The following is a 25756-nucleotide window of genomic DNA, read 5'->3' on the forward strand; positions in this document are numbered from 1 at the left end:
CAGAGACACAGGCAGAGGGAGAAGCAGCTCCATGCAGGGAGCCAGATGTGGGACTCGATCCCAGGACCCCGGGATCATGACCTAAGCCAAAGGCAGACGCTCAACCGCTGAGCCACCCGGGGGCCCTGAGGATGTAAGTATTTAATGTAGTAAATGCTCTGTAAGTAATTTTAATTTTGGAACATTTTAAATGGAACGTGATATTTACGTACCTATGACAAAAGAAGGCCCAACAGTGCCTGGAGGAGCGTGCATGAAAAATAAGTCTCCCCCTTCCCCCTCTTGGGGCCACTACTGCTTCAAGGTTCCCTCTTTCCCTTTGCATAGGCCGTGCACACGGCCAAGGTGTTCATCACGCGGGCCCGGACGTGGGCGATCATGAACTTGCCTGCCTCTCCGGGCTGGTCTTTCTCACCCTGCCCTTTCACCCCCTCCTCCTGCAGGCACACAGAACCGTGGGGCTCCCTCATTTGTCCAGCTCCCCCTTCTCCAGCCCCATCCACCTGGTAATGATTTCCTAGAGAGTCTCCCAGGGGTCTCCATGGGGACGTTTCCTGCTCCGATCTCCATGGCAACTCTTCAGGTTGCCATGGTGACACTTAAGTGATTATCTGGAGACCCTTAAATAAATCACCCGCCGTGGTATATGCTGGAAGTGCTTGGCTCCGGCTCTCCGGTTTGGGGCCGGGCTTGGGGCCCAGGCCTACAGGCGGGAGCGGGAGGGGAGGGGGGTGGCTGGAGGCGGGAGGCGCTCCGCCCGGGCCCCTGGTTCTAGTGCCGCCAGGGGCCCCAAAGATGGGGAGGCTTTGGGGAAGGGGGGGCAGTCGCCGTCCTTGAACAGAGGCGGCCAGGAGGGCATCCGAGGGCCGCCCTCCCCGCTGCTGAACACCAAGAGGGAACCGAGAGGGAATCCGGTTCACTGTGCGCCCCGCGGCTCTGGGGCTCCGGCTGTGATGGGTGCAAAGCCAACCACCCCCTCACGGAGCTTCCGTTCCGTTCCACGCGAGACACGGTCCATGAAGTCCCCACGATAGGCAGGCCGGACTTGGCCCTGGGGCTAGGAAGGGGACAGCGACAGCGGGCAGCGCGCTCCCGCCAGGCAGGGTGGCTACCTTGAGTCTGGGCGCCCGGCCGCCTCCCCCGGACCAGCGGACCAGCGGTCTCCAGCAGCAACCCGAACCCCGGTGCTGGCGGGTGCTGGCGGGGTCTCTGGCAGAGCGGGGAGTCTGTCGGGGGTTCTGGTGTATTGCATTCCTAAGGCCAGCCTCGGGTGGCTAGGGTATGCAGCCTGACTCGGATTTTTTTTCAGGATTTTATTTATTCGAGACCCGGAGAGAGAGGCAGAGACACGGGCAGAGGGAGAAGCAGGCTCTGTGCGGGGACCCCTACGCGGGACTCGATCCCAGGACCCAGGGGGGTCGCACCCTGAGCCAAAGGCCGGCGCTCAACTGCTGAGCCCCCGGCGCCCCTGCAACCTCAGTTGTTTGTGGAGAGTTGGTCAGACCTGTTGTTTGGTGGTGGAGCCGCCTGGAAGGGGCAGGGCCGTGACCCTCCTCACCTCGGGCTCACCCCGGACAAGGATCCCTCCTGCAGGAATGGAGTCTGGAAGCGCGCCCGCAGGCACGCGGCCTACGCAGCAGCTCCTACTCCAAGCCAAAGAGCTGCTGGAGGCCAGACTCTGTCTACACTAGGCTCTCTCTGCCTAGTGGGGATCAGAGTGCAGATCATCTACTTTTCAATAGGCCTGGGATTTGGAGCCAGGTGACAGGGCCACAGAACACGACTCCTGGACAGTCCAAGCCCCCGAGGTGTTCCCGGGGAAGTTCCTTGGACGGTGAGTGGGGGAGGCGGGTGGCCAGCCCCAGACGCTCCCTGAGCCCGGGCTTAGCAACCGTGGCAGTTGGAGGTGTCTGAGATGTGTCCTTTGGTGGCCCCTTCCACAGGGGCTCCCCGTGTCCCAGTCCCTCTGCCTGGAGCACCCTTGCTCTGGCCGTCCTCAGGTGTACCCTCCTCTGATGCCCGCTCCACGTCCTCAGGTGTACCCTCCTCTGATGCCCGCTCCAGGCCAGCCTCTAGAGTCTTCTCCACCACCCTAGCTCTTCCCTGGCTCAGCACCGGGTCTGATGGCCTAGTTAGGGCGCTCTCCCCCTAACCTGTGCTTTCCAATGTCAGCAACAGCCACTGGCCACATGTGCCTACTGCACTCACGGAACCTGGGACGTGGCGTGCAGTATAAAACATACACAGGATTTTGAATACTCCACGTCAAGCATGTAAAATATCTTTTTGATAATTCTTATACTGATTACACGCTGAGATCATATTTCGGATGTGTTGAGTTAAATAAAACATTGTTAACATTAAGTTTACCATTTTTTAAAAAAATGTGTGCATGCCAGAAAATTTAAAAGGATGCACATTTGTGCTGGACAGGGCTGTGCCTCGATGAAGTCCACAGGGTAAGGGGCCATGGACATTTTGTCCACACTTAATACCCGGCGCCTGGTGGTATAGGTGAGCAACAATCAGGGTTATCGGACGCGTGTTTGACAGTTACACTCTCCATCAGCCCAGAAGCATTCGGCACAGCCTGCTACAGGAATGCGTAATTTAAATGTCAGTTTATTAAAAAACAAAAAAAAAACAAGCCAAAAATAGATAAATAAAAACAAAGAAGAACACAACCACCAAGCCAAAACAAAAAGTCTCAGGCCTAAAATTTGCCAGAAAGGGAAAAAAGTGGGAATGAAGGGGTCAGGGTCTCAGCCTTTCTTCTGAGGGGCTGGGGTGGGGAGTAGATATTCAGACCTTTGTCAATCAGAACAAGGAATTAACAAAAAGAAACCCCAGGGCTTCCAGGTGGCTCACTGGTTGAGCATCTGCCTTCAGCTCAGGGTGTGACCCCGGGGTCCTGGGATCGAGTCCTGCTTGGGGCTTCTAGCTTCCCTGATGGGAAGCCCATGGTGGAGGCCTCGGGAGCTCTCCTGCTGGGCAGCAGAGCGGGGGCAGGCCGGGCCCAGAGCCGGCCCAGGGGAGGCTGGGAGCAACGCGCCTGCCTCGAGGCGCCCACGCAGGACTCGATCCCAGGACCCCGGGATCACCTCTCTTAGGCAGACAAAGTCTGGACATTTCTGGCCACGTGGGCAGGAGGCCCTGTGGTCACCTCATCCCAGTAGGACATCCTCACTGCCGCACACCCGGTTTGTGCAGCCGAAGGGCCGCCGGCTCGGCTACCTGGGGACGCGGTGCTTGAGCGCTTGGAGGCCAAAGGCAGCTTCGCGACCGTCCGGCCGGGCGATTCCCCTGGGAGGACGACATCAGGCCCAGCGCACACGGCCGGGAAACACCTCTGTCCTCGAATGGGGTCTGTTGCTGGAGGCGACCATTATGACCAGGTTATTTTTTTTTTTTAAATAAATTTATTTTTTATTGGTGTTCAATTTGTCAACATACAGAATAACGCCCAGTGCTCATCCTGTCAAGTGCCCCCCTCAGTGCCCATCACCCAGACACCCCCACCCCCCGCCCACTTCCCCTTCCACCACCGCTAGTTCGTTTCCCAGAGTTAGGAGTCTTCCATGTTCTGTATGACCAGGTTCTTAAGAGTCTTTATGGACAACTTTTAAATGGTAACCTCTCTTATTTTTTTAAAGATTGAGAGACAGCGCGGAGAGGGGGAGGGGCAGGGGGAGGAGCAGACTCCCTGCGGAGTGGGGTGCCCGCTGCGAGGCTGGATCCCGGGGCTCAAGGATCACAGCCTGAGCCCAAGGCAGATGCCAGACCCAAGTGCCATAATCTCTTTTATGTATGTATGTATTGGCTTTTAAAGATTTTATGTATTTATTCATGAGGGACACAAAGAGAGGCAGAGACACAGGCAGAGGGAGAAGCAGGCTCCCTGTGGGGAGCCCGATGTGGGACTCCATCCCAGGACCCCAGGTTCACAACCTGAGCCGAAGACAGACACTCAACCGCTGAGCCACCCAGGCACCTGTAACCTCTCTTTTAAAGAGAAAAAAGGCCCAGCCATGGGATGGACACCTTATTATTTAATAAACGCATATAAGTAAATACACCAATATCCACCTCTCTAAAGACGCTGAGCCACCTTGGTCTTACTACCCACAACTTACAAGGTCACATTTACTTTATGGCTCAAATTAAAACGTTCAGGACCTCTGCCACACGACTGCCAACCGTCAGTCCCTTTCCCTAGCCTTTTCTCCCTGCTCTTTTAGTACCCAGAACACAGCAGGCCCGTATTAGCTGAATGAGCTGAAGAACAGTTAAGCAAGGCACTGGATGCTACTAGCTGGGTGGCACTTCTATCGCAGGCTTAGGAGACACTGCACTATGTCCCACTGGGTTTGCATCAGCTACACAGCAGGGGTGGGGCAGGCACTCACTGTTGACCCTCCAGCGCCCAACAGGCGGGCTGGTGGCAGGGGACATTATTCTAGCAGAGCCCATACGTACACCAGCCGCCTTGTTTCACAACCCACAAGGATGAACTGCTACCCCTATATATAAAGTAAGTTCTCCTCTTTTCAGTTTTCCTAAAAAAAAGCAGAGTTCTGTCAAGTGGCAGCAAAAACTCAAGAAAAATCATTATATGGTTTCAGATTCAATCAGGCATAAGCCAATGTGAATACACATGGATAAACCCTGAAACAGAAACACAGTGCCATGATTTGACTCCAACACAGACACCGAGAGACTCCAGAACGTCTCCCCCTCCAAAGTGAACAAGCAGGGGCTGTAACTGTGTCAATTGCTATTTTAATCTCCTTGTACACAAAGATGTAGAAAAGGCAAAGCACTGGAGAGATCACTGGTCAGAAATACAAATTTGCTAATGGATGAGACAATTTAAATGTATTTTTCTTATTTCTTCCCCCAACAGGCCCAGAGTGAAGTCCCAACCTGTACTGAGCTTACTCTGGAGACACTGCTCTCTGCGTCTCGTGTGTGAGTTCTGGGTTTGCACAAAGCCCGATGCCAGGGGTGCCTGGGCGGCTCAGTTAAGTGTCTGCCTTTGGGTCAGGTCGTCATCCTGGGATCCTGGGATCGAGCCTGGCGTTGGGCTCCCTGCTGCTTCCTCCCCCTCTGCCCTTCCCCACTGCTCATGCTTTACTCTCAAAATAAATAATATATTTTTAAAATATTTTATTTTATTATTTATTCATGGAACACAGAGAGAGAGAGAGACAGAGGAGACACAGGCAAAGGGAGAAGCAGGCTCCCCGTAGGGAGCCCGACATGGGACTCGATCCCAGGTCTCCAGGATCAGGCCCTGGGCTGAAGGTGGCACTAAACTGCTGAGCAACCTGGGCTGCCCACAAAATAAATAATATATTAAAAAAAATCAAAAAAAGCCCAATTCCAGGGCAGATTATCCCATTGGGGGGCATTTTATTAAAAGATTTTATTTATTTATTCATGAGAGACACAGAGAGAGGGGCAGAGACACAGGCAGAGGGAGAAGCAGGCTCCACGCAGGGAGCCCGATGTGGGACTCAATCCTGGGTCTCCAGGACTAGGCCCTGGGCTGAAGGCAGCACTAAACCGCTGAGCCACCTGGGCTGCCCTGGGGCGGGGGGGGGGGGGGGGGGGGGGCAGGCATTTTAATACCCTCCGACGGAACACACAGTAAGGTCTACCAGCCAAAGCTGCCCCCAGTGGTCCCAGCAGGGCTGCCAGTACTATGAGGACCCTTTCAGCAGGACACCTGGTCACAGGCTGGGTGGTACGCTCCTTCACATGACCCTTCTGTTCCCAGAATGCCACCCGCTGATCTACACGTGCCCCATGCCTGCACGCTGCACAATCACACCACCTCACCTGGGCTCGCTCAAGCGGGATGAGGCTCCTGGCGGGACCATCTTTATTACTCTCAGCAGCGCACACCAGCTCTCCTCCCCACTTCCAATATGTGTCACAGAGAGGAAGGTGGGCGCTGGTGCTCCCTCCTGTCGGAGCCCACCCTCACACAGCTCTCATGTGTGTTCTAGCAGTTACTTCCCAGGCAGGTTTTCAGGATGGCAGCTATGACATTCTGGTCCTCGGCAGGTTGTAGGAGAAAAGTGAGGCCCATGGTGAGGTTCCAGGTGGCAACCCTGAAGAGGTCTGTTAACAGGCTTAACCTTGGTTGCAAACCAGGCTAGCTCAGTTCAAAAATACTGGGTGGCGGTGGTGGTGGTGCAACGTGAAAAGTGACACTTTTTCACCCTAAGAGAAGTTTTTAAGTCAACCTTATGTATGCAGGGAGATCACAGGACCAAACTAACTTTAATAGAATTTTAAACCAGAGAATGGCCAAAGACTGAGGTCAGGAATTCTGAATTCAGAATCACAGCAGTAAGGGAGAGAAAGTATTCATTCTAACACAGACCCCAGGGCCAACGGTTACACGAATCTTAGCAGCTGTAACTCAGAACTTTGGAAATCAGCTAGAGAACGTCGGAAGAATCAAAGGGTGGTTCTATGCACTACAACTTGAGTGCCTCCCTACTCCCCCCAGCACCCACATCCTCCTCTTTACTCAGCCAAACCATCTTCTCCCTCAACAATAAACTCATATCTCTTCATTTGGGGCTGATGTTTCTCCCAGGGGCTGGACTGGGTGAGAGAAATCAGTGATGTCATTTCAGAAGTAGCACTTCTCAGGTGCATGGAGCCAGAAAATAGGGTCAAAACCCCACTTTCACTATAATCTCATTCCCAACTAAAAAGCCTTGGTTCTCCAGGGCTCCCTGGTGAAGAGGAAAGAGCCAGAGCGGTGGGACTTGGCCCTGGGTAGGGAAGGGAGGGGCAGGCTTCACGGAACATTCTCCAAAGGGAGTACAGGGGGCAGCCACACCAGTTCTCCATGGCCCAGGCCCAATCTTACAGAGCAAATTCAGTACAAAGAATCACAATCTCCAGCAGCACACCCCTTCCTTCCACTCTCTAGGATGAGCTATGCACATCTCCTTCCTCCGATGCACAGAGCCCCATCACATGCCCTGTGGGTCATCCTGGGATACCTGCTGGCTCTCCTCCTAGCCTGATAGGTGCTTTCGACTGTTATAGGAGAGCTACTCTTTCAGGAGCCTGCTCTTCCCCAGCGGGCACACTGCCAGCTCCAGGGGATTCTCCATCCTGTGGGCCTCCTCCCTTCCTGTCCTGCTGGCCCTTTCAACCCTTACAACTGGTGGCTGGCTGCCTGTGTGCTGGAAGGCCCCCACCCCACCACTGCCCCCAGGGCACTTTTTAGGCCATAGTTCAGCACCTGCAGATACCTCAGGGGCGTGTGGTCACCGCCCAGGCAGTGCAGGGGCCTGGACCAGCCTCACCCATCACCTCCACGCACACTGCCAGTCCCCTGCCGTGGGCTCCAAACTCCGGCAAGGCTTCTATCGGCCAGGAAGAATGGGACCCCTCTTGTCACAAGGCATGGTCCCCCACATGGAGGTCAGAGGTAGACAGAAAACAACGGGGTGGCCAGACATGTCTGTAAAAGATGTTTCAGAGCAGCTTGGGCTCGTGACGGTTTCAGCTCCGTTACAAATCCTAGGTGGTAGCATCTGCTTAACCAGTTTTTCCAGTGATACTTCAATGCTGGCTTTCTCGGTTTCTATAGCTTCTTGCTTTCAAAGTAAAGCCAAAATAATAACAACTCCAAATTCTTCAAAACGAACAAATAAATAATAGTGACAATATTTACATGAGTAGGCCATGTTTAGAGATTCTAACCTGACTGAGGAACAGAAAAACCAAGGCTATGCCCTGGTCTTGGGGCTTATAGCTGGCTCTGGGTCATGGTGTGATCCTCCTGAAAGCGGATGGTTGGAAGGGTGAAGTGAGAATGAGTAAAGATGCCTGGCCAGGGTCTCCTTATAAGGCTAGGGTTTCAAACAGACAAACCTCAGTCCTCCCAACCAGGGCCTGTGGTGTGATCAGGGGCCCGGGCGAGCTGCTCTCAGGGACACGGAGGCCTCCGCCAGCACAATGGGGATGTCAGGCCTTGTCGTGGGGAACACAAGCTCTCTATGTCAGATGTCAGTCTCGGCCTCTTTCCAGACGGGACAAGCTGCCGAGGTCAGGAATGGTCTCCTCTTCCCTGGACTATGTGACAAGAGGGATGTGGAATTCGTTTGTGTCGAAGATCAGGGGTCTCCTGGGAGGGCTTGGGTCCCTGTCAGCCTTGTGCAGCAGCTTGAAGAGCCCAGTTCCAATGTTCATGGGGATCCCCATGATGATGCACTCAGACACCCCTGAAACCAACCAAGCAGGGTATTAGATGGCTTTTCAACACACGGGGGGCTACCGGCCCAGCAGCTTCCTCTTAGTCTGAGCACAGCTGCTCTGTAGGCTCGCCTTCAAGAGCACTAAACGTAGCCAGCAAGGACACCAAGTGATGCTCAGGAAGCCCTAACTTCACTACCCAACGTTTAGGGCCCAGAAGAGAAGCAAACAGGCTGACTAGTAGAGGCCAATTCCCCCTTGGAAACAGCGGTAGAAACTTGTTCCCTGTGTTCAGGGGTCAAGGCTGGGTCAGGCTTAACAGCACGCCTGTGCCTTGGAAACCCACAGCCCTGAGGGAAGGCAAGGCCCCTGCACAGAGACTGGAGTATGGTGATGCGGAAGATTGTTTCTCCCAACTCCACTCCAGCTTTGGATCAGACTCACGGCTCCCAATAAGCAAGAGCTTGCCTATTACGTTCTGGGCTTTGTGCATCAGGAGACCAGAGACAAAGCACCAAGCTAAAGACCAACACCTACCGAGGGCTGACACGGAGTTAACAACACTGTAAAGGGACAAGAAGATTTCTGAGTGACTGTGCCAGGCCCCCGGGGAGCTCAGCAGTGGACACAGGGGGCAGCGGCTGTGGCTGTGGGGCTGGCTGTTGGTCCCACTGTCAAGGACACTCACTCTTACTTTTGCCTTGTCCTGTTATCCTGTCCTAATCTGTTCCCTTTTCTTTCCTCTGACCCTCATTATCTTAAAAGTGGCAGACCAATTTCTCTTTCCCTCTATTTGCAATCTGTGTCCCTTCTGGAAGGATAGTTAATCTTAGAACCTTAGAACAAAGTGGAGGTTCGTGCCCTGACGGGGGCTCCACCTGACCACCGCCTGGTGGGCAAGTCCATGTAAGACTCAGGGAGGAGGCAGGAAATGGCCGCTAGGAAGCAGAGCTCTGGTGGTGGGGACGGCGGTCAGGCTGGGAATCCCTACGGGGGCCTGATGAGAATGTAACCTGGGATGGGCTGCTGAGCACCCCATGGACCCCCACCTCAGGCCCGCAGGGTCTTGCATGAGAAAGGGTAGGACAGTGGGCATTCAGCTCGGGACCCAAGGAAGAGCTGGCCGGGCAGCAGCACCACTCTTGTCTCCCAGGCCGGTGTCCCAGATGTGCTGTGTGCTGTGGGGAGGAGGCCGGTGTGGGGCGAGACTCGTCCACAAGCCAGCCAGTCCTGTGTTCTACTCGTGCAAGGGTTTAAACCTGTCCCTTACAGATGTGCAGAGGTAAGTGTATGCACGGTGCTGGGCCCGGCGGCTCTTTCTTGGGGGTCACAGCAGCAGGGGCACTGGATGCTGTCCCTCTGCTGTCAGCCCTGGCACCATACAGCAGGGGCAGGATCTGAGCGGCTGTCAACTCCAAGGTTCAGAAACACTCCTTGATGCCCAGGGGTGATCTTTTCTTCGTGGCCCCAAAGCTGCCTGTACTGACAGAGAAGCCTCCTCACGGAGGAGGGGGTGCAGGGAGCCACAGCCAGGCTCTGGAGGGAAAAGATCACTTGCTTCCAATCCCATCATCTGTGACTTTATTCCTAAAACATAAGAGCTGTACCTATTCAGCGTCCTCACCTCCTGGGAAACCCTAGCCATGGTCTCAGCTGTGAAACACAAAGGCCCTGTAGTGAAGCTCCAAGAAACAGGCAACCTACCACACACGGAGTCCTTCTGCCCAAAGTAGGCGGCATCGAAGAGATGGTCAGCTGTCTTCTCAAAGGAGGCCAGCATGAGCACGCTCTCCTTCATCTTGGCCAGGCCGAACCTCGTAATGCCCAAGACTTCACCCTGCATCGGGGAGGGAGGAGTCAGGGGGTACTCACACTCCCCAGAGGCCCAGAGCTACGCACACCCCCTGCAGCCCCTCCACAGAATAAGCACAGATGGGCGAAGCAGCTGTTCAAGTCAGCCTCAGGTCTGGAGAGGACCCCAACAGCGGCCTGTCCCCCTGGGACGGCGGCTCCAGGGAGCCTCACACTTCCAGCCACATGCTGGCAGAAGGAAGAGTCACAAAATCAGAGCTAAAATAAAGAACCTAAGTTTTAAAAAAGAGAATACTTCTGAAGATGTTTATTACAGCTCCAAGAACTCCACACTCAAATAATTTAAAAGCCTCAGAGTAGGGAAAGAGTTAAGTAAATGTAGGTGCTTTCTTTCAAGCAAACGCTGCACCATCATTTAAAAAAGTATACCTATGGGACGCCTGGGTGGCTCAGCAGTTGAGTGTGGGGACTTTGGCTCAGGGCGTGATCCCGGGGTTCTGGGATTGAGTCCCGCATTGGGCTCCCCGCAGGGAGCCTGCTTCTCCCTCTGCCTCTCTCATGAATAAATAAAATCTTTTAAAAACAAAAACACCAAAACAAAAAAAAAAAGTATTCTTATAAAAACCATGTGACACGGGAAATAGTCATAATGTTAAATGAAACAGGATAAAACCCGCATGCCCACTACTCACTGTCGCTGCGTCACATGATACATGTGAAAAGACTAAGACCAGAAAGCCAGACTTAAAAGTGCCAGGCTTTACTACAGGGCAGAGGAAACGGGTCACTGTCCCACACGGTTCTGATCCGTCCGTCCTCAGGTACAGGTGCCTATGGGGCGGCCTCGTGAAAACCTTACGGCACTACTACGGGGAATGGGTTCGTTTCGTGGGAAAAGAGAACGAGCAGCCTCACTTCCCAGCTAGCTTCCCCTTCAGATCACGGTAACTTATCCTTCACCTGGAAATGGCTACAGAAGCGTGACGAATGGGTTCAATAGGAAATACACACCTAGGTTTGCCATGGACCTCCCTGGGCTTTTGGCAATGGCCAGATTGCCTCTAGGATGATATTTCTAATAAGGACAAAAATAATATCCCACCTCCTGCCATGAGGTTACAAGTGTCATACTGGAATGTCACCAGAACACCTGGCCCGACCCGACCACATGCTGGGTGGTCAAAAATCAAAGTTTTTGAGCGATGGTGACATCCAATGCCATTTTAGTGGTGGTTATCACAGCCGTGTGTGCTCCAGGCAGGTGGGAGACAGCCCAGCACGCTGCACCCTCCCCACGAACCTTGTAGGTCATCAGGTCAGACAGCAGCATCACGTGCCTCCTGTCAATGCTCATGCCGTGGTTGACCATTGTGTACTGGATTTCGTTGATGATAGTTGTCCGGGCAGCTTCGATGCCCAGAGTTTTCTCCACCTACAGAGAGCCAGGGTGAGTGGAAGCAGCCTCTTCCGGCTTGTCGCCCCAAGTCCTCCCTATGTCCTCCTCTGCCCAATCGCGATGTGACCCTGGCCATGAGCTGTACCTCATAGGTATTATTGGAGGTGGTGCGGGTGCCCTTCACACCGTGGGTGGCCATGACGGCCCGCAGGTTATCACCCTCCACCAGGAGTTTGTACTTCTCCTTTCCGCTCTGCTCGTCGATGTGGATGACAGCTCTGGAAACCTCTGGGATGCCCTGTACCACCACCTGGACTTGGAGACAGAGGAGTCTCAAGGCCCTGCAGGGCCCACAGCCCCCACCACCATGGTAGCTAGCCTCAGAAACCACACGGGCTGTGAGAACTGGGAACGTCATGCCTGGGTTGTCACCTTAACCATCCTGCTTCTCAGTGGGGTTTATCAGGAACAAACCAAACCTAAATAAGTGCCCGTGTGCCATTGGGGTTAGGGAGAAAGCACAACATCAGGGGACTGTGACACATTCGACCTCAGTTTTCCGACAGAACGGACAAGAATCTAAGAGGCAGAGTTGGTGCGTCAAGGCGAAGATGGGAAAAACCCGACTGATTCCAGAGGGATGTGGCAAAACAGAAGTCCCCATAGTGACATAGTCCTTAGGCCACCTGACACCTGGGTATTCAGTGGGGCGAGAGGTAAACGCAATCTTTCCCTCTACAAACCTCCAGGCAGTAGACTGGGTGGGGCCTCCAAGAGGGGACTTTGGTCTCACCTTGGGGAGATCCTCTTTCAGGAACTGCAGCACGTAGTACATGGAGCTCTTGCTGTTCTCTCTGGGGGTGACACACACCACAGCCTCGCCGTGAACAGCCACATCGCCAGGCTTCACGCGGAGCTTGGACATGCAGATGGAATACCGCACCGTCTCAGCGTTCACCTGCAAGGTGGCCAGACATGGGCCAAGTGCCCAGGACATTACTGACAGGTACGAAGGCTTTGATTCCAGTGTTTCTTGGCCTTTTTCCATCATTGCCCCCTGACAAGCCTCATTTTTTCCCCTAATCGCATTCCTCACCATAAAAATTTAATACGAAGATATTTTGTGTATTTGCTTATGTACCGCATATGTACACCTACCTCACTTACCAACAGAAGAGATGTTCTTCACAACCTCCCCTTACCCCAACGGTCTGCCCCCACTGAAAATGCATGTTCCATGCATAGCTACACATGCAGGGGCCGAGGTGGTTCCAGGAGGCGGGGAGGCTGGAGAGCAGGACAATTTAAAGTGTCAGCAAAGCCTCCTCTTTACCTGACCTCACCGCCAACTGCTCATATGCCACGTTCCTTGATACAACCTGGTCCTTCTGGTACAAGAGCCACAAGGCAGACGGCCAGAGCTGGGCTACAGAAGCCCCCAACCTGGAGACTTGGCTGCTCAATTCTAGACTCACAGTCTACGGGCAACACAAGCTTGGTACGTGAGGGAATGGGCTGAGACACAATGTGGCCAGGATGGGTGTCAACTGCCTGAGAGGAAGAGGAAGATGCCAGGAAGTTACTCAGTTTGCATCCTTGCCTCAGCTAGTCTGTGACAATGGCTGACAATCTTTGAATCTTTACCTGTCTGTGAACACCAGTAATACTAAGCCAGACTAGTCCACCTGGCCAACAACATTCATGCTGGGCACTCACAGATGAGCAAGACACAGGCGGCCCTACGCTCCTGCCAGACCCTCTAATGTTGTGTCATAGCAAATGGGTATCACGGCCTCACAAAACTACAACAATTTTCCGTGTCTTTATTTATTTTATTTAAAAAATTTTTTTAAATTTTTTTTAAAAATTTTTATTTATTTATGATAGTCACAGAGAGAGAGAGAGAGAGAGAGGCGCAGAGACACAGGCAGAGGGAGAAGCAGAGTCCATGCACCGGGAGCCCGATGTGGGATTCGATCCCGGGTCTCCAGGATCGCGCCCTGGGCCAAAGGCAGGCGCCAAACCGCTGCGCCACCCAGGGATCCCTAAAATTTTATTTATTTGAGAAAGCATAAAAAGGGGGAGGAACAGAGGAAGAGGGAGAAGTAGACTTCCCGCTGAGCAGGGAGCCCAGGCCGTGGGATCACGGCCTGAGCTGAAGGCAGCCACTTAGACTGAGCCACCCAGGTGCCCCTCCTTGTGTCTTTAGATGGGAGTCTGTATGTCAGGGTCAGGTTCAGAAAGAGAATGGGAAGCGACGACAGACCCTTATAAAACAGAAACCCAGTGAAGCCTCTGCAATGCTTCTCATGCCCCACTTAGCTCCTGCCCCAGGTTATCAGTGACCATCTTGGGACTCAGAGAGGATGATCTCCTGCCCACATTTAATTACATGACTCACTTCTAGTCTCAGAAGTCTGATCCGTTCCAGGGAGAGCTTGACGAGGATAAAGCAATCATCTGGAAGAAATACTTCTTCAATATACTCCGAAATCTGTCATGTCAAAAGATCAGAATGTTACATAGTTGATCTCGCCTTTCCAAAGAGCACAGGCTACGTGGCCCTCCTGCCCGGTAAGCTCTCCACAGCTGGCGTGTACGAGCGCGTGCCTGACAGCTGCTGCTCCAGTGTTCGCGTCACCAAGAGGATTTCTCCTTACCTCTCCCAAGAGGGTTTTCTCAATTCTGCCCTTCACGAGGCGGGCGTAGTCCGCGTCGTCATCCTTATCCAGCTGTGCCGTGATGATCGGAGTGCTGAGAAAGGACAGGGGCAGTGCTTATAGCCCCGAGCCTGCTGGGAGGCCACTGCTGGGGGAAGTCCAGGCACTACTGGAATCCGAACATGCATAGCGACTGCCATTCCCAGCACATGTACTGGGGGCTTCGCAGACACTCTTAGCCAGACTATATTTAGAACTCATGAAGCAACCCACTCATCAGTGAAGGAGACAACTTTCACCCTGGATCCCTACAGTTGCTGCTCTAGATCCAAGCACCATGTTCCTTCATTGAACGCTATATGTAATCACTCTGGTGGATTCAGATCACAGGTGGTTCACAATTAGGTCACAGAATGCACTGTAATGTATTTTTATCTTTTCTAGTCTCAGACGACCTACAAACCCTACCACGAAATCACTAGGCAGTCACAGACTATGGCCACAGACTATGGCCAAGTGACAGACTCTCCAGTCAGGCTTCGGCTGGGAATGATAACATCTGAAGTTTAAATCTATGCAGACGTATTGATATGGCCTTTCCAGTCATTTTTTATGTTTCTTTCATGTTACCTGTAGCCATAAAGAACCACTGCCTCACTTCTGACGGTACCCAGTTTTGACTTATCTTTAAAACCCCAGATCTGATTAAGGCGAGCATGCCACCAGAGTTTAGAGGACTGCCCAGCAGAGTAGCGTCGTAAGAGAATCCCACGACAGGCGGCACAGGAACAAAAGGGAGATGGAGATGGGCACCTGATGGCCTTGGAAGCATTGATGATCTCTTTGATCCGGGGCACACCCAGGGTGATGTTCATGGAGGCCACACCTGCAAAGTGGAAAGTCTTCAGGGTCATCTGGGTGCCCGGCTCGCCAATGCTCTGGGCACACAGCGCGCCCACCGCAGAACCTGGCTCCATCTGTGCCCTAGAAGGTAAGCGTACAGAAGAATAGTTCTGCAAGACTGTCGGGAAGAGGCTGTTGGTTCTCTCCTTGCCAAAGAAAAAAACGCAGGTGTCATCAGAGTCAAGAGGGAATACGCTCTGAGGCAGGCTGTGCTTGTGACAGGAAAAACCTGGCACAGAACAGCCAGAGGTGCAGACGGGGGTGGGGGGGCGCAACAGTCGATGGGTCCAACAACAAACATTGATGCGCTACTTGTGGTCTGGGCTTAAACATCGACTGCCTGGAGACGCTCCAGAGCTCTGCTAACAAATGGTGCTGACGGAGCAGCTGGCACTGGCCAAATATACTGGTGGTCACTCCATGAGGGGAGGACACTCAGAAGTGTCCTCGCACTTGTTTCCACATCCCCAAGCCTCCAGCCTGCCTCCCCACTGGAGCCCTAAGCAGAGGTGAAAGACCCTGCTTAAATGCTGGCAGTGGCTGGCGGTGCTGGGGCAGGACCGCATTCCAGTGGGGAAGGGGAAGGACAGGAGCCCCCTGCGACCACCTGGCAGTCTAAGAAAATTGGCATCTGTACCTCATGTACTTGTCCCTGCAGGTCTCCAGGAACTTTTCGATTTGGGTGGGGGTGATCCTGTCCAACTGGTACAACACACGGGGCTGGAAGGACAGAAACCAAGTGCAGAGTCAGGCCGAGGTACCCGAGCCCAGGAGGGCACCTGAGCCGGTCAGGGAAGACAAGCGTTACCTCTGTTGTGCCGTTGTCATTGATGCCGTATTTATCTCTGGTCTTCTTGATCTTCTCAGAAATGCCCTTAACGAAATTTTTTATTTCCTGCAAGATTACACAGCAAACATCAGTTGTGTATTTCTTAGGGGTGTGGGTGGCTGTTTGTTTTACAAACTTTGGGAATGTGGTGAGCCTGCCAGTTTTGAGATGGCTGGTGACAGCCCTGCCCGTTCCGTGTAGCCCCCTGCACAGCCAGCAGGAGCGCCGCCAGGAGCCCGACACAGCCGCCTTCTCCACTGCTCTCTGAGCACCCGACACCCGCATTCACCCAGCTCGGAACAGCTGCAACTGTACACTTACAAACCTGCCGTCTCTAAACAGGCTTACCTTTGAGGCTTTCTTCTGAAGTTATGGTCAATTTAAGTGTAAGCTAAAGCATAGCTTTGTACAGAATATATACAAATGTATGGTTTCAGGATGCCTGGGTGGCTCAGTGGTTGAGCGTCTGCCTTCAGCTCAGGGTGTGATCCCAGAGTCCCAGGATTGAGTCCCATACTGGGCTCCCTGTGGGGAGCCTGCTTCTCCCTCTGCCTGTGTCTCTCATGAATAAATAAATAAATCTTAAAAAACAAAACTAAACAAAACAACAGAAAAACCCCGTGGTTTCAGCTTGCCTTCATTTCAGAGAAGACACTCCCAAATCCCTGCTTCTTGTTGTCTCTCTGACCCTCAACCTCTGCATCACCCCAACCCCCCGGTCTCACTTTCACTTCCCAACAATTCATAAGAATTCCTGGAAACCAGGCTGGGAAGAAGAAACCAGTGTGTCTGTGGTCCTCTCTGTATTTCAGAGTAGCACTCTAAGACCAGGATGGTAGCAAGGAAGGTGACAAGGACATCATGTGGAGGAAGCACAGGGCAAGGTTGGAGGCCACAGACCTATGTTTTCTGGCAACCGTTCAAAGGGGGAAAATCTATTTGTTATATAATTTGTGATGTATCTCTGCCTAAAAGCAGGCCTATGGGCACCGTTAGAACCAGGATCTAGAACCAGATTAACCAGCACTCACGGAGAACTTACAGAAGGGGTGATGGCCTTTAGTGAGCTATGCCCATCAAAGCCTTGCTCCCAGGGGCTCACACGTCAAGCGCTGTGATACTGACTCTAAGTGTACTTCCAGGTGAGTGGATGGCACACGCTATACAGTGACAGCAGGTCTTTGGAGGCCACTGTGACAGAGGCCTGGGGGCTGGCAATCTGCCACTCTAGTTTGATCCAGGATTATTTTTGAGAATATGGGAAAGAGTGATTAGACCCCACTTCGCCTCAACCGCTATCCTGGGAATATAAATTTTCCTCATTGACTTTGGGCAAATAGCAGGGGCAGTGAGCTTAACTGTCACTCTTGAATGCCGTTGCAGGCACCCAGCTGCCCTATGTGGCTGGCTGAGGGCAGATCTACATACGCAGACAGCCCAAGGGTGGAGGGCATATTGTGGTGGCTGTAAAGCTTCACGAAGTCCTGTTTCTTGATTCCAAGGCAGGCTGAGTGACCCCGAAAAGAAGACCAACATGTCCCCTACCCAAAGTCTACTCAGTCTATATCACAGAGCTGAAAATGTGTTTTGTCTGAAACAAATATTTTAAAGCAGATGGAATCAGAAGCCCATGCTTACAAAAGTAAAATCTGATGGACACCCAGAGAGCTTAAAACTTAGGAGAGTCCAGTTCTATCTTAACCTTGCAAAAATAAGTCTCTTTAGCCTCCCACAGACCACCTAGCAATTTCTAGCTACTATATTTTCTGAAAGCAAAAAAACCCTAATACTTAATGTTCTTATTTTAAATAGCCTTAGCATTATCCACATGGTCCCTGGCTCAGGGGCCCTTCCCAGTCAGCTGCTGCCTGGCAGAGTGAGGCCTCTCTGTGAGGAGGCGTGGCATTAACCCCATTGCTCTAGAGCAGCGGGCACTGAGGGGCTCAGGGAGGTCACGGGCTTGGCCAAGGCAATGGGCCTCTCCGTGAAGTCAGATGCTTTCTCTGAGGACTGCTCCTGGGCAGGGGTTTATGCAATGTCATCTTTGCCGCCCACTGGCACTTTCTGTCTCCTTGGAGCCCAGATAACCAAGGGCTGCTCGAGGTCCATCATACTCTGGCTATCTCTTGTGCATGAACGTGGCTCTCTCATGATGACTGCTCGTGGGCCAACTCTCTTCCTTCTCCTTGAGAAAGTCTGGATTACGTGTGAGGGGTACTATGCCCTTTAGTCATCAATCTACACAGAAAGGACTTTTTATTAATTTACGAGATCTTAAAAGTTTTCAAGAAACTCTTCTCAAAGAGAAGCTAAGCTCTCCGGGTTTACTTACTGATTGTGAGGTTGAGAGTACACTTTTAGTCAGTGACTGCAAACCAGAGGTGGGAACCAGACCGCAGAAGGCAGTGCAACAATCTCTCCTGGCACGGCTCTGCTCAACAGCAGGAATGCTCAAAGGCACTCGTACCTGCGGCCACCTCATTTTCCCTCTGCATCATTCAGTGCAAAGAGCCTCTTTCACATGAGTGATTTCCTCCCCCAGCCTACTCGTCTGGCTGCAGTTGTGTCCTTCAGGGCCAGCTGCTGACTGCCAGCTGTGAAAGGCTGCCCCACTGCTGGCCCAGCGGAACCAGAGTGAGAGCCTGTGGCGGTGTGGACCCAGGGGATTTTCATCCGAGGAACTCCACAGGCAAGAGTCAAAGACCACGCACCTAAAACCATTCCCCAGCTCAGGCACTGGAAATGAGGTCATTTAGCTACCACCCTAATGGACATGCTTCTAGTGGCTTTGCTGAAAGGAACAACTTTCCCTACACAAAAGTTAGGGCTGATTTTCTGAAAACTAGGTTAAAAAAAAACCAAACTCACTGTATAGAAATAAAAACTGAAATAAGCTACTAAGAATTCAGTTGAATAAACCCATGCATACTGAAAAGAACTCACAACATAGCAACTGGCAGGCTATTAATCACACGGTTAACCAGCAGTTAAGTTCTCACACTCACTCCACAGCACATCTGTGAGCATGGGCAGTGGCCTCTGGCGGGCCTCGGCTCTGGCACAGGCTGGGGATGGAGAACACAGAAGGGGCTCAGACAAATCTGTTCTGGCCACTGGATTTTGGACCTGAGTTCATTAGATTGTGAGCCCCTGGAAGGCATGGAAACATTTAGTCATCTTTATGTCCCTAGGACCCATGAGGCGTGTGACCTGTATTGAGGGCTAGAAGGAGTGCTTGCTAAGGAAGCACACGCTGCTGGTCAGGGGGGTACTCGTTAAACCCTGTCAAAGGCAAGAAAGGAGCCAGAATGACGAATAGGAAAGCCACGTGTGCCAGAAGTGGGACAGAGCCTGTGGAGTCTGGGGCTGGCCAACAGCCGGACTGCTGCACAATTCACCCCTATGCTCAGCATTCCCAGCATGCTCAGGGCGGTACCTCGTTATATTTCTCATAGCCTGTCTCAGTTAAGGTCTTTGAGGATAAACAGAAAAGTAAATAAGTGAATATAATCATGTATAAAAACCAAATCACAATTCTCATTTGTTTAAAAAGAAAAGAGTAAGAAAATCTGTAAAAACAAAACAGAGGCACTCAGCCCAGTCATAGTGTGGATTTTAAACTTAATAAAATCCGGAAAAGTCTCTTTCCCCTTTCATACTTCAACTTATGAAAAGAATCATGAGCTTCCTTAACTAAAACATTTTTACTGAAGTCTCACTTTACTGCTGTCATTTTTGATGTATGAAAGGGACAGATTCCTGCCGATTTTGTGCTGCACTGAGTCACTGATCGGTACACAAAGGCAACCATTGACTGGTTTCTGTATTCCTCTGCTTTTGATCATAACCATGATTATAAACAGGAAAGAGCTGCTTGAGTAGGTCAGCAAAATTCAAAAAACAAAAAACCAACAATCTAAAAAACCTTCAGAGACTATCAAGGTAACAGCTCCCTGGAAGGAGGCGGCGGTCTGGCTGACTCCATGAACTTCCGATCCACACTATGATCACAGGGAGAGCTATTTAAAGCACCACCACTAGGGGCGCCTGGTTGGCTCTGTGGGTAGAGCACATGATGCTTCATCTCTGGGTTATGAGTTTTGAGCCTTGTGTTGGTGTCGAGATTACTTACAAATAAAATCTTTAAAAACTAAAACTAGAAATAAAATACCATCACTAGAAAAAAAACACTAGGATTCACAATGACTGTGGGAAGGACTGGTCCCTCGAGATGGGGAAGTGGGTAAAGGGGCTGATAGGGACAAGGTTAAAAAAAAATTCAGTTCTCTAAAGCAATTATTTTTCTTCTAGCAGGGAGACGCTTGGGTGAGAGACATACACTGGGAAGGACATGACATAAATTCTTCATGTTGGCTGGTTGACATTTTGCCTGGGCCAGTCCTGAAATTGTTTTTTTTCAGTCCTGAAATTTTTAACGAAAAAACACCCTTAACACCCTCTCTCTCCCACCTCTTGCTCATAAAATCCACCTGCTGGCATTTGGCAACAATCTCTTGGTGATGGCCAGGCTGGGTGCACCCACCAGGGGCAGAACTCACCTGCAGGAAGCTATCCTGGCAGCAGAGGAACTCAGTCTTCTTCATGATTGATTCAGTGGTCAGGACCAGTTCATTTTTACTTAGTGCAGGTTCGCTCTGACACGGGAAGACTGCCTCGAGTATCAAAAACAGACAGTGTGATGTGTATGGCGGCGACCAAGTGAAATAATTTATAAGAAAATCATTTTTCTAAGAGCAAGCTCTTACTAACCCATGATTTTTTTTCTTTCAAAACGTCTTTTACATTCTACCTTTAGTATGGAGGTGGAAACAGGATAAACCCACTTCATCTCACACAAAGACTTGTGGAACAGTGGGTATTGTTCCATTACTCCTCAGCCTTCACCTCACCCCAGATTTGCATTAAAAGTTTGTATTGTTGTTTTTAAAAACACCCAAACATTTCGGGAGTGAAAATACTCTCCCACCCCCAAGCTCATGGGATTTTTCTCAAAGTTTTAATGGCTGCATATTACCCTAATATATGGTCAAACCACTATGTATCTGACCTATACTCTACTGATGGTTTGCCTTTACTATAAATGATGCTGGAAAAACGTTCTTGGCACATTTAGATAATTTCTGTAATGCAAATTTTTGTAAGTGGAACTACTGGGTCAAAAGACACACATTTAAATTCAGATCAGTATTGTCAAGCTACCTTCTGAAAAGGTTGTTCTAAATTATATCCCTAGTTAAGTATGTGCTTTAGTAAAAGTTTAAAGTAAAGCTTGCTTTTCAATACCCATGATTTTTAACACTGGACTGTAACATGCTTCACTAGACAGAGAGAAACCCAAAGCCCTCTTCTGTGCATTCAGTCACTACCAATGCTAGTCTTTGAAACTGAAAAAATACCTTCCCTTAATATTTGGGAAAATTACATAGAATAACACAAGAAGAAAAATACTAACCCAGTGCCTAGGTAGATACAACTGAGGCATTAACTGTGTCTGAAGCTCCAAAGGACACCTCCATTCTAAACACACGTCTTCAGAAACACTCTAACCCCAGATATAATGCTAAATCTTACTTTGATGTTGTCCAGAACTCTTTTGAACTCTAACGGTTCATCTTTTCCCTCCATTGCTGCAGGATCCAAGCCATCTCCCCCATAAATGAACTGGATAATATCACCCGTAGAGCTTCGGACTGTCAGGTCATACTGTGAGCAAAGATCTTCAAGGGACTTGACAAGCCTTCTCTAAAGGAAAAGAAGGAGAGGAAACAAATGCTCAGCCTCTTTGAGAAGACTAGTCATATGCAGAGGATGGGATCTGCAATGCTATAACATTCAAGGTTATTACACCTATTCAAAGTATTTTCAAGGTACCTTCGCCTATTAAAACATTTTATTAGAAATTTCTTTAAAAAGAGTCCCCTGACACACAAAACAACAAGCCCAAAAGTGGCCAGACAGCCTGTGCAGGGGGGTCTAGAATATGTTCCAACATCTTGCACTTTAGTACATTTAAAAAAAAATTTAAATTCCATTTGTCAACATATAACACCCAGTGCTCATCCCATCAAGTGCCCTCCTCAGTGCCTGTCATCCAGCTACCTCCCTCTGCCCACCGCCCCTTCCACACACTTTAGTGTATTTTAGAGTACATGCTATTTAAGCCCCATCACCCCCAAAGGACTCTGCAAATACTAGCTGTTATCCTAGGTTGTTTTGCCTTCCCTCTTTCTCCCTACAGTATAAATTAATGCAATGGCTTTGCATTTCTAAACACAACTTAATCCAGGACCCCTGTGGACTTCAATATGAATTACAGAGGATCAGGTGCAGGCCCTCTTCTGGGACACAGGGGGAAGAAGAGAGAACAGGGACAGCATTGTGTCTGAACCAGCAGGCAGCAGCCATTCCTCAAATCTGCTTAGGGAGAACCTTCCACTAGCAGAACACTCCAGCCAGCAATGGTGGTTCAGTGAATTAGAGAGAGAAATCTTCCTCTAGGCAACTTCAAAACAAAAATCCCTCATGCCAGAACAAATTTGTTCTAGGTTAACACACTGCTCTGGGAAAGTCATACTCTCTACTTCAAATAGGTAAAGTAAAAAAAATGAAGTCAAGACATTCTGGCAAGAGTGGTAAAAAGCACTTCACAGTCTGTTGGGTTTCTGACAAAAGCAGCACACTCCAAAATTGAAGGGCAATTTCCCATCCCAAGATAATGAAAAGAGAAGTATCGATGAAAATACACACGTACAGAAGAGATTATGGAAATCGCAGTCTACTGACTCAAGTCCGCTCCCACCCTCATCAACCTTGTTTGTTCTGGCTCACTCACTCACATCTCTGGTTTATCAGTCCTGCTCTCCCAGCCTGCAAAGGGCTGTGCTTTTCAAACTGGGGTCCAGTGAGGAGAAAGGGGACACAAACCTGCAGTAAGTGCATGGCCCAGCAACTGCGAGATTTAACTTCACCTCGTGTTATAAGACAAAAACATTGAAAAAATGTAAAAGCAAACACAGACCATAGAGAACAGTAGAAAATGATAGAGAAAGAAAAGAAATCCTTTGCTTGTGGTCTTATGGAAGAACAAAGTCAGGATGTGTTCTCACTCCTCTGCCATTAGGGGTATTTTTATGGCGGTTGGAGAAGCATAGGCATTGGGAAGCCCTCTGGTTTCATTCTGGCTGCCTGAGCCTATTATCCTGGAACTGTGCAAACAATAGAGAAAGAGCCATTCCTCCAAGTGGCCAAGCCCTCCTGTGGGCACTGGAGTAAGTTCTTGGTGTCAGTTAAAATTATACTAATAGTGGGTCACACAAAGAGCTGCCTAGTGAGAAGCAGAGTCCTCTCAGTGTCATCCCCATCTTCATGTATGAGGACACAGAGGCCCAGTGAGGCTCAATGACGTGTCCCTGAATGCACTTCCAGTCCATGTTCTCAGTAGAGCTTTGGTGTGTGTGGTTCTGGCCCGAGGCACATGAGATGAAGCGAACATGTTACCTTTTTATGTTGCTTATTTCTAGGGCACCCACCTCTCTCAATTTTCCCTTTTAAATACTAAGACCCGATACATTACAGCTCAAGTACAAAATATGTAAACACTCTGCAGTCAAAATCCTCAGAACCCTGTCCTGCTCCATTGTGAATGGCCTACATTTTCTCCAATTACCTGCATGTACCCTGTTTCTGCTGTCTTTACAGCTGTGTCGACGAGACCTTCCCGGCCAGCCATTGTGTGGAAGAAAAACTCTGTTGGTGTCAAGCCGGAATAAAAGCTATTTGCCACAAAGCCTTTGGCAGCTGGGAGCTAAAGCGGGGTGGGGGAAAAAGAGAAAAATCAGACAAAAAAAGAAACCCCTTTAACGCCCACAACCTCAAACCCCATTCAAATCAAAGAATGCCCCACCTTTAGGCTATAAATATCTGGTCAACGTGCTCTAGTGAAAGGGCAGACTTTACATGCCCTGTCCTAAATGAGAACAGCTTGGCATATGCTATCCTGCCCAGAGACAAGCGAGGGTGGGGTCCCAGTCAAGGCTGTTGCTGGTGGTGGCAGCAGGCAAGTGGACTAAGAAGTCTGGATGCCCCCAGCCTCTCCCCTACACCAGTCAGGCTCCCTTAGACCTGTGAGCCTGACAGGCACGGCAGGCACCATTCCAGTGACCACTTGGTTGTCTGACTTCTAGTGAATTCTGATCTTGGGCAGAGACCATAAAATGTTCCTGAGGCTGTGTGGATATAGAGAGTACCTATTCACTCTCAGTATAGCAGTCCTGTCTCCCCGGGAGGGGCTGGACGGAAACCCCGCAGTGCCATGGGACAGGGGCAGCTGGGGCATCTGTGCTTTAATGGGAATAAGAACTCCCAATCCAGAATCTGAGTGACCAAACCTACTTTAAGTTCCTCAACTAGAATAGCTGTTTGCCCCTGAGTTCCAGAGAAAGCCCAGCACAGATGTGTCGATCTTTGTCTGTCTGCTTACACTAGTGCTCAAGCCCCCAGAGCCAATGAAACCCAGAGGTCATTTAAAAACTGAATTTGAGGGGTACCTGGGTGGCTCAGTTGATTAAGTGTCTTCCTCTTGATTTCGGCCTAGATCATGATCTCAGGGTTGTGAGATCGAGCCCTGAATCAGGCTCTGTGCTGCATGCAGAGCCTGCTTAAGATTCTCCCTCTCCCCGTGCCCCCCCACTCTGCTCGCATGTGCTCCCTCCACCCCCCACCCTACAAACAAACAAACAAACAAACAAACAAACAAACAAAACAACTGAGTTTGAGAAGTTGAGAGGAGAATCTGGAATTTCTTGGTGGTTTTAGGGTGGTTTCTCTTATCGTTATTTTTAAATCCCCAAACTTTGATGTCAGTGCCCCCTAAATAAGCATACAGACTGATCATGCATGAGATAACCTTACATTTTAATTACTGAATGTAAGGTGGCTAGGACCCTGAAATCTTCCTCCTTGGAGAGAAAACTCAGAAGTGGGCACTGATCCAGTTTTATAGCTGCAGGTCTACCAAGGCTCCTACGTGACTCAGTCTGGGATGACGAGGGAAGACCCCTGAGCAGCCCTGCCCTGACACACCCCCTCTAGGAGCGGCTCAGTTGGGGGCACCGGCTCTGGTCACTCTCGTGTGCCGTTGGTCGCCCTTCAAAGTTCTGTATGAGCCACTACACTTACCTTTGAGTGTTTCTCAAAGTGAGGCAACGACCTGTTTTCAAAGCCATCTGGCACTCGAGAGCCACTGATGGCCTGCTGTCCCACACAGGCAATCATCTGTGATATGTTAATGAAAGAACCTGGGGAAACAGTTCAGGAATGTAATGTTCATTAACCAAAGTAACATTAACCCAAGTATGAGCAGGTCTGTAGGATAAAGCAGAAACACAATATAGCAGGCTCACAGTCTAGGGACAGGAAAGGCCAGAATGAGAACACCACGGGCTAGGGCCCTCCATAACAGAACAAAGGCTGGAGGAGGGCTGGTGGTGCTCAGCCGGGAGCCAGCACTTGGGGGGTAAGGGGGTTGGAGGAAATACCGCAGGGCAGGGCAGCCCACAACCAGGCTGACCTTTTGGAAGGCACTCCGATTTGGACATAAAAGGGGCTGGAGAGGAATTCCAAAGTAAGTGGAAGAGGGGGAAGGAAGGACACAGGAATGAGGAGGGATATACGTATACCAGGAGCAGGAAGAATATTGGGGGGAAAAGCAGCAAACCTGGACATTATTTGGCGAAAAAAATTTACAGAGAGAGAAGCATGGAGGTTCTGAATCTGAGAGCAGTACCACCAAGCCTAGTGCCTTTAGGTCCTAAATAACTATGAAATTAAACTGTTTTGCCACATCACTAAATAAATATACTAATTAATTCAGAAAGTTTTTAAAAAATAAGATCAAGTTTGCCTGAAGCA

General features: G+C 50.5%; 1 protein-coding gene and 1 long non-coding RNA gene across 7 annotated transcripts in view; one reads left to right on the forward strand and one right to left on the reverse strand.

Moving 5' to 3' along the window:
* Positions 1 to 734: 734 nt before the first annotated feature.
* Positions 735 to 3048, forward strand: LOC140632075 (uncharacterized). 5 transcript variants are annotated; one of them, XR_012029591.1, is made up of 3 exons: positions 735 to 1184; positions 1310 to 1834; positions 1944 to 3048. It is a non-coding gene; the product is annotated as an uncharacterized lncRNA (long non-coding RNA). The 5 variants fall into 5 exon arrangements; XR_012029589.1 differs by having other exon boundaries at positions 735 to 1194; positions 2001 to 3047; XR_012029588.1 differs by having other exon boundaries at positions 736 to 1184; positions 2001 to 3046.
* A 1709-nt stretch (positions 3049 to 4757) lies between these two features.
* POLR3A (RNA polymerase III subunit A) overlaps positions 4758 to 25756 on the reverse strand; it is a 50523-nt gene continuing 29524 nt past the window's right edge. Inside the window, exons 18-32 of one of the 2 annotated variants that reach the window (XM_072823755.1) lie at positions 25025 to 25143; positions 23514 to 23651; positions 21419 to 21589; positions 20386 to 20499; positions 19263 to 19298; positions 15806 to 15892; positions 15635 to 15717; positions 14908 to 15078; positions 14095 to 14188; positions 13836 to 13928; positions 12228 to 12392; positions 11580 to 11744; positions 11339 to 11470; positions 9931 to 10063; positions 4758 to 8255 (exon numbers count right to left, since the gene is read on the reverse strand). In XM_072823755.1, the coding sequence (XP_072679856.1) occupies positions 8107 to 8255; positions 9931 to 10063; positions 11339 to 11470; positions 11580 to 11744; positions 12228 to 12392; positions 13836 to 13928; positions 14095 to 14188; positions 14908 to 15078; positions 15635 to 15717; positions 15806 to 15892; positions 19263 to 19298; positions 20386 to 20499; positions 21419 to 21589; positions 23514 to 23651; positions 25025 to 25143 (1850 nt within the window). In that variant the 3' untranslated portion in view covers positions 4758 to 8106. The remainder of the gene's footprint in view (positions 8256 to 9930; positions 10064 to 11338; positions 11471 to 11579; positions 11745 to 12227; positions 12393 to 13835; positions 13929 to 14094; positions 14189 to 14907; positions 15079 to 15634; positions 15718 to 15805; positions 15893 to 19262; positions 19299 to 20385; positions 20500 to 21418; positions 21590 to 23513; positions 23652 to 25024; positions 25144 to 25756) is intronic. The other variant, XM_072823756.1, reaches the window with a different exon arrangement.

This window comes from Canis lupus, chromosome 4 (genome assembly GCF_048164855.1).
Source record: "Canis lupus baileyi chromosome 4, mCanLup2.hap1, whole genome shotgun sequence".
In the NCBI taxonomy this organism is placed as follows: domain Eukaryota; kingdom Metazoa; phylum Chordata; class Mammalia; order Carnivora; family Canidae; genus Canis; species Canis lupus.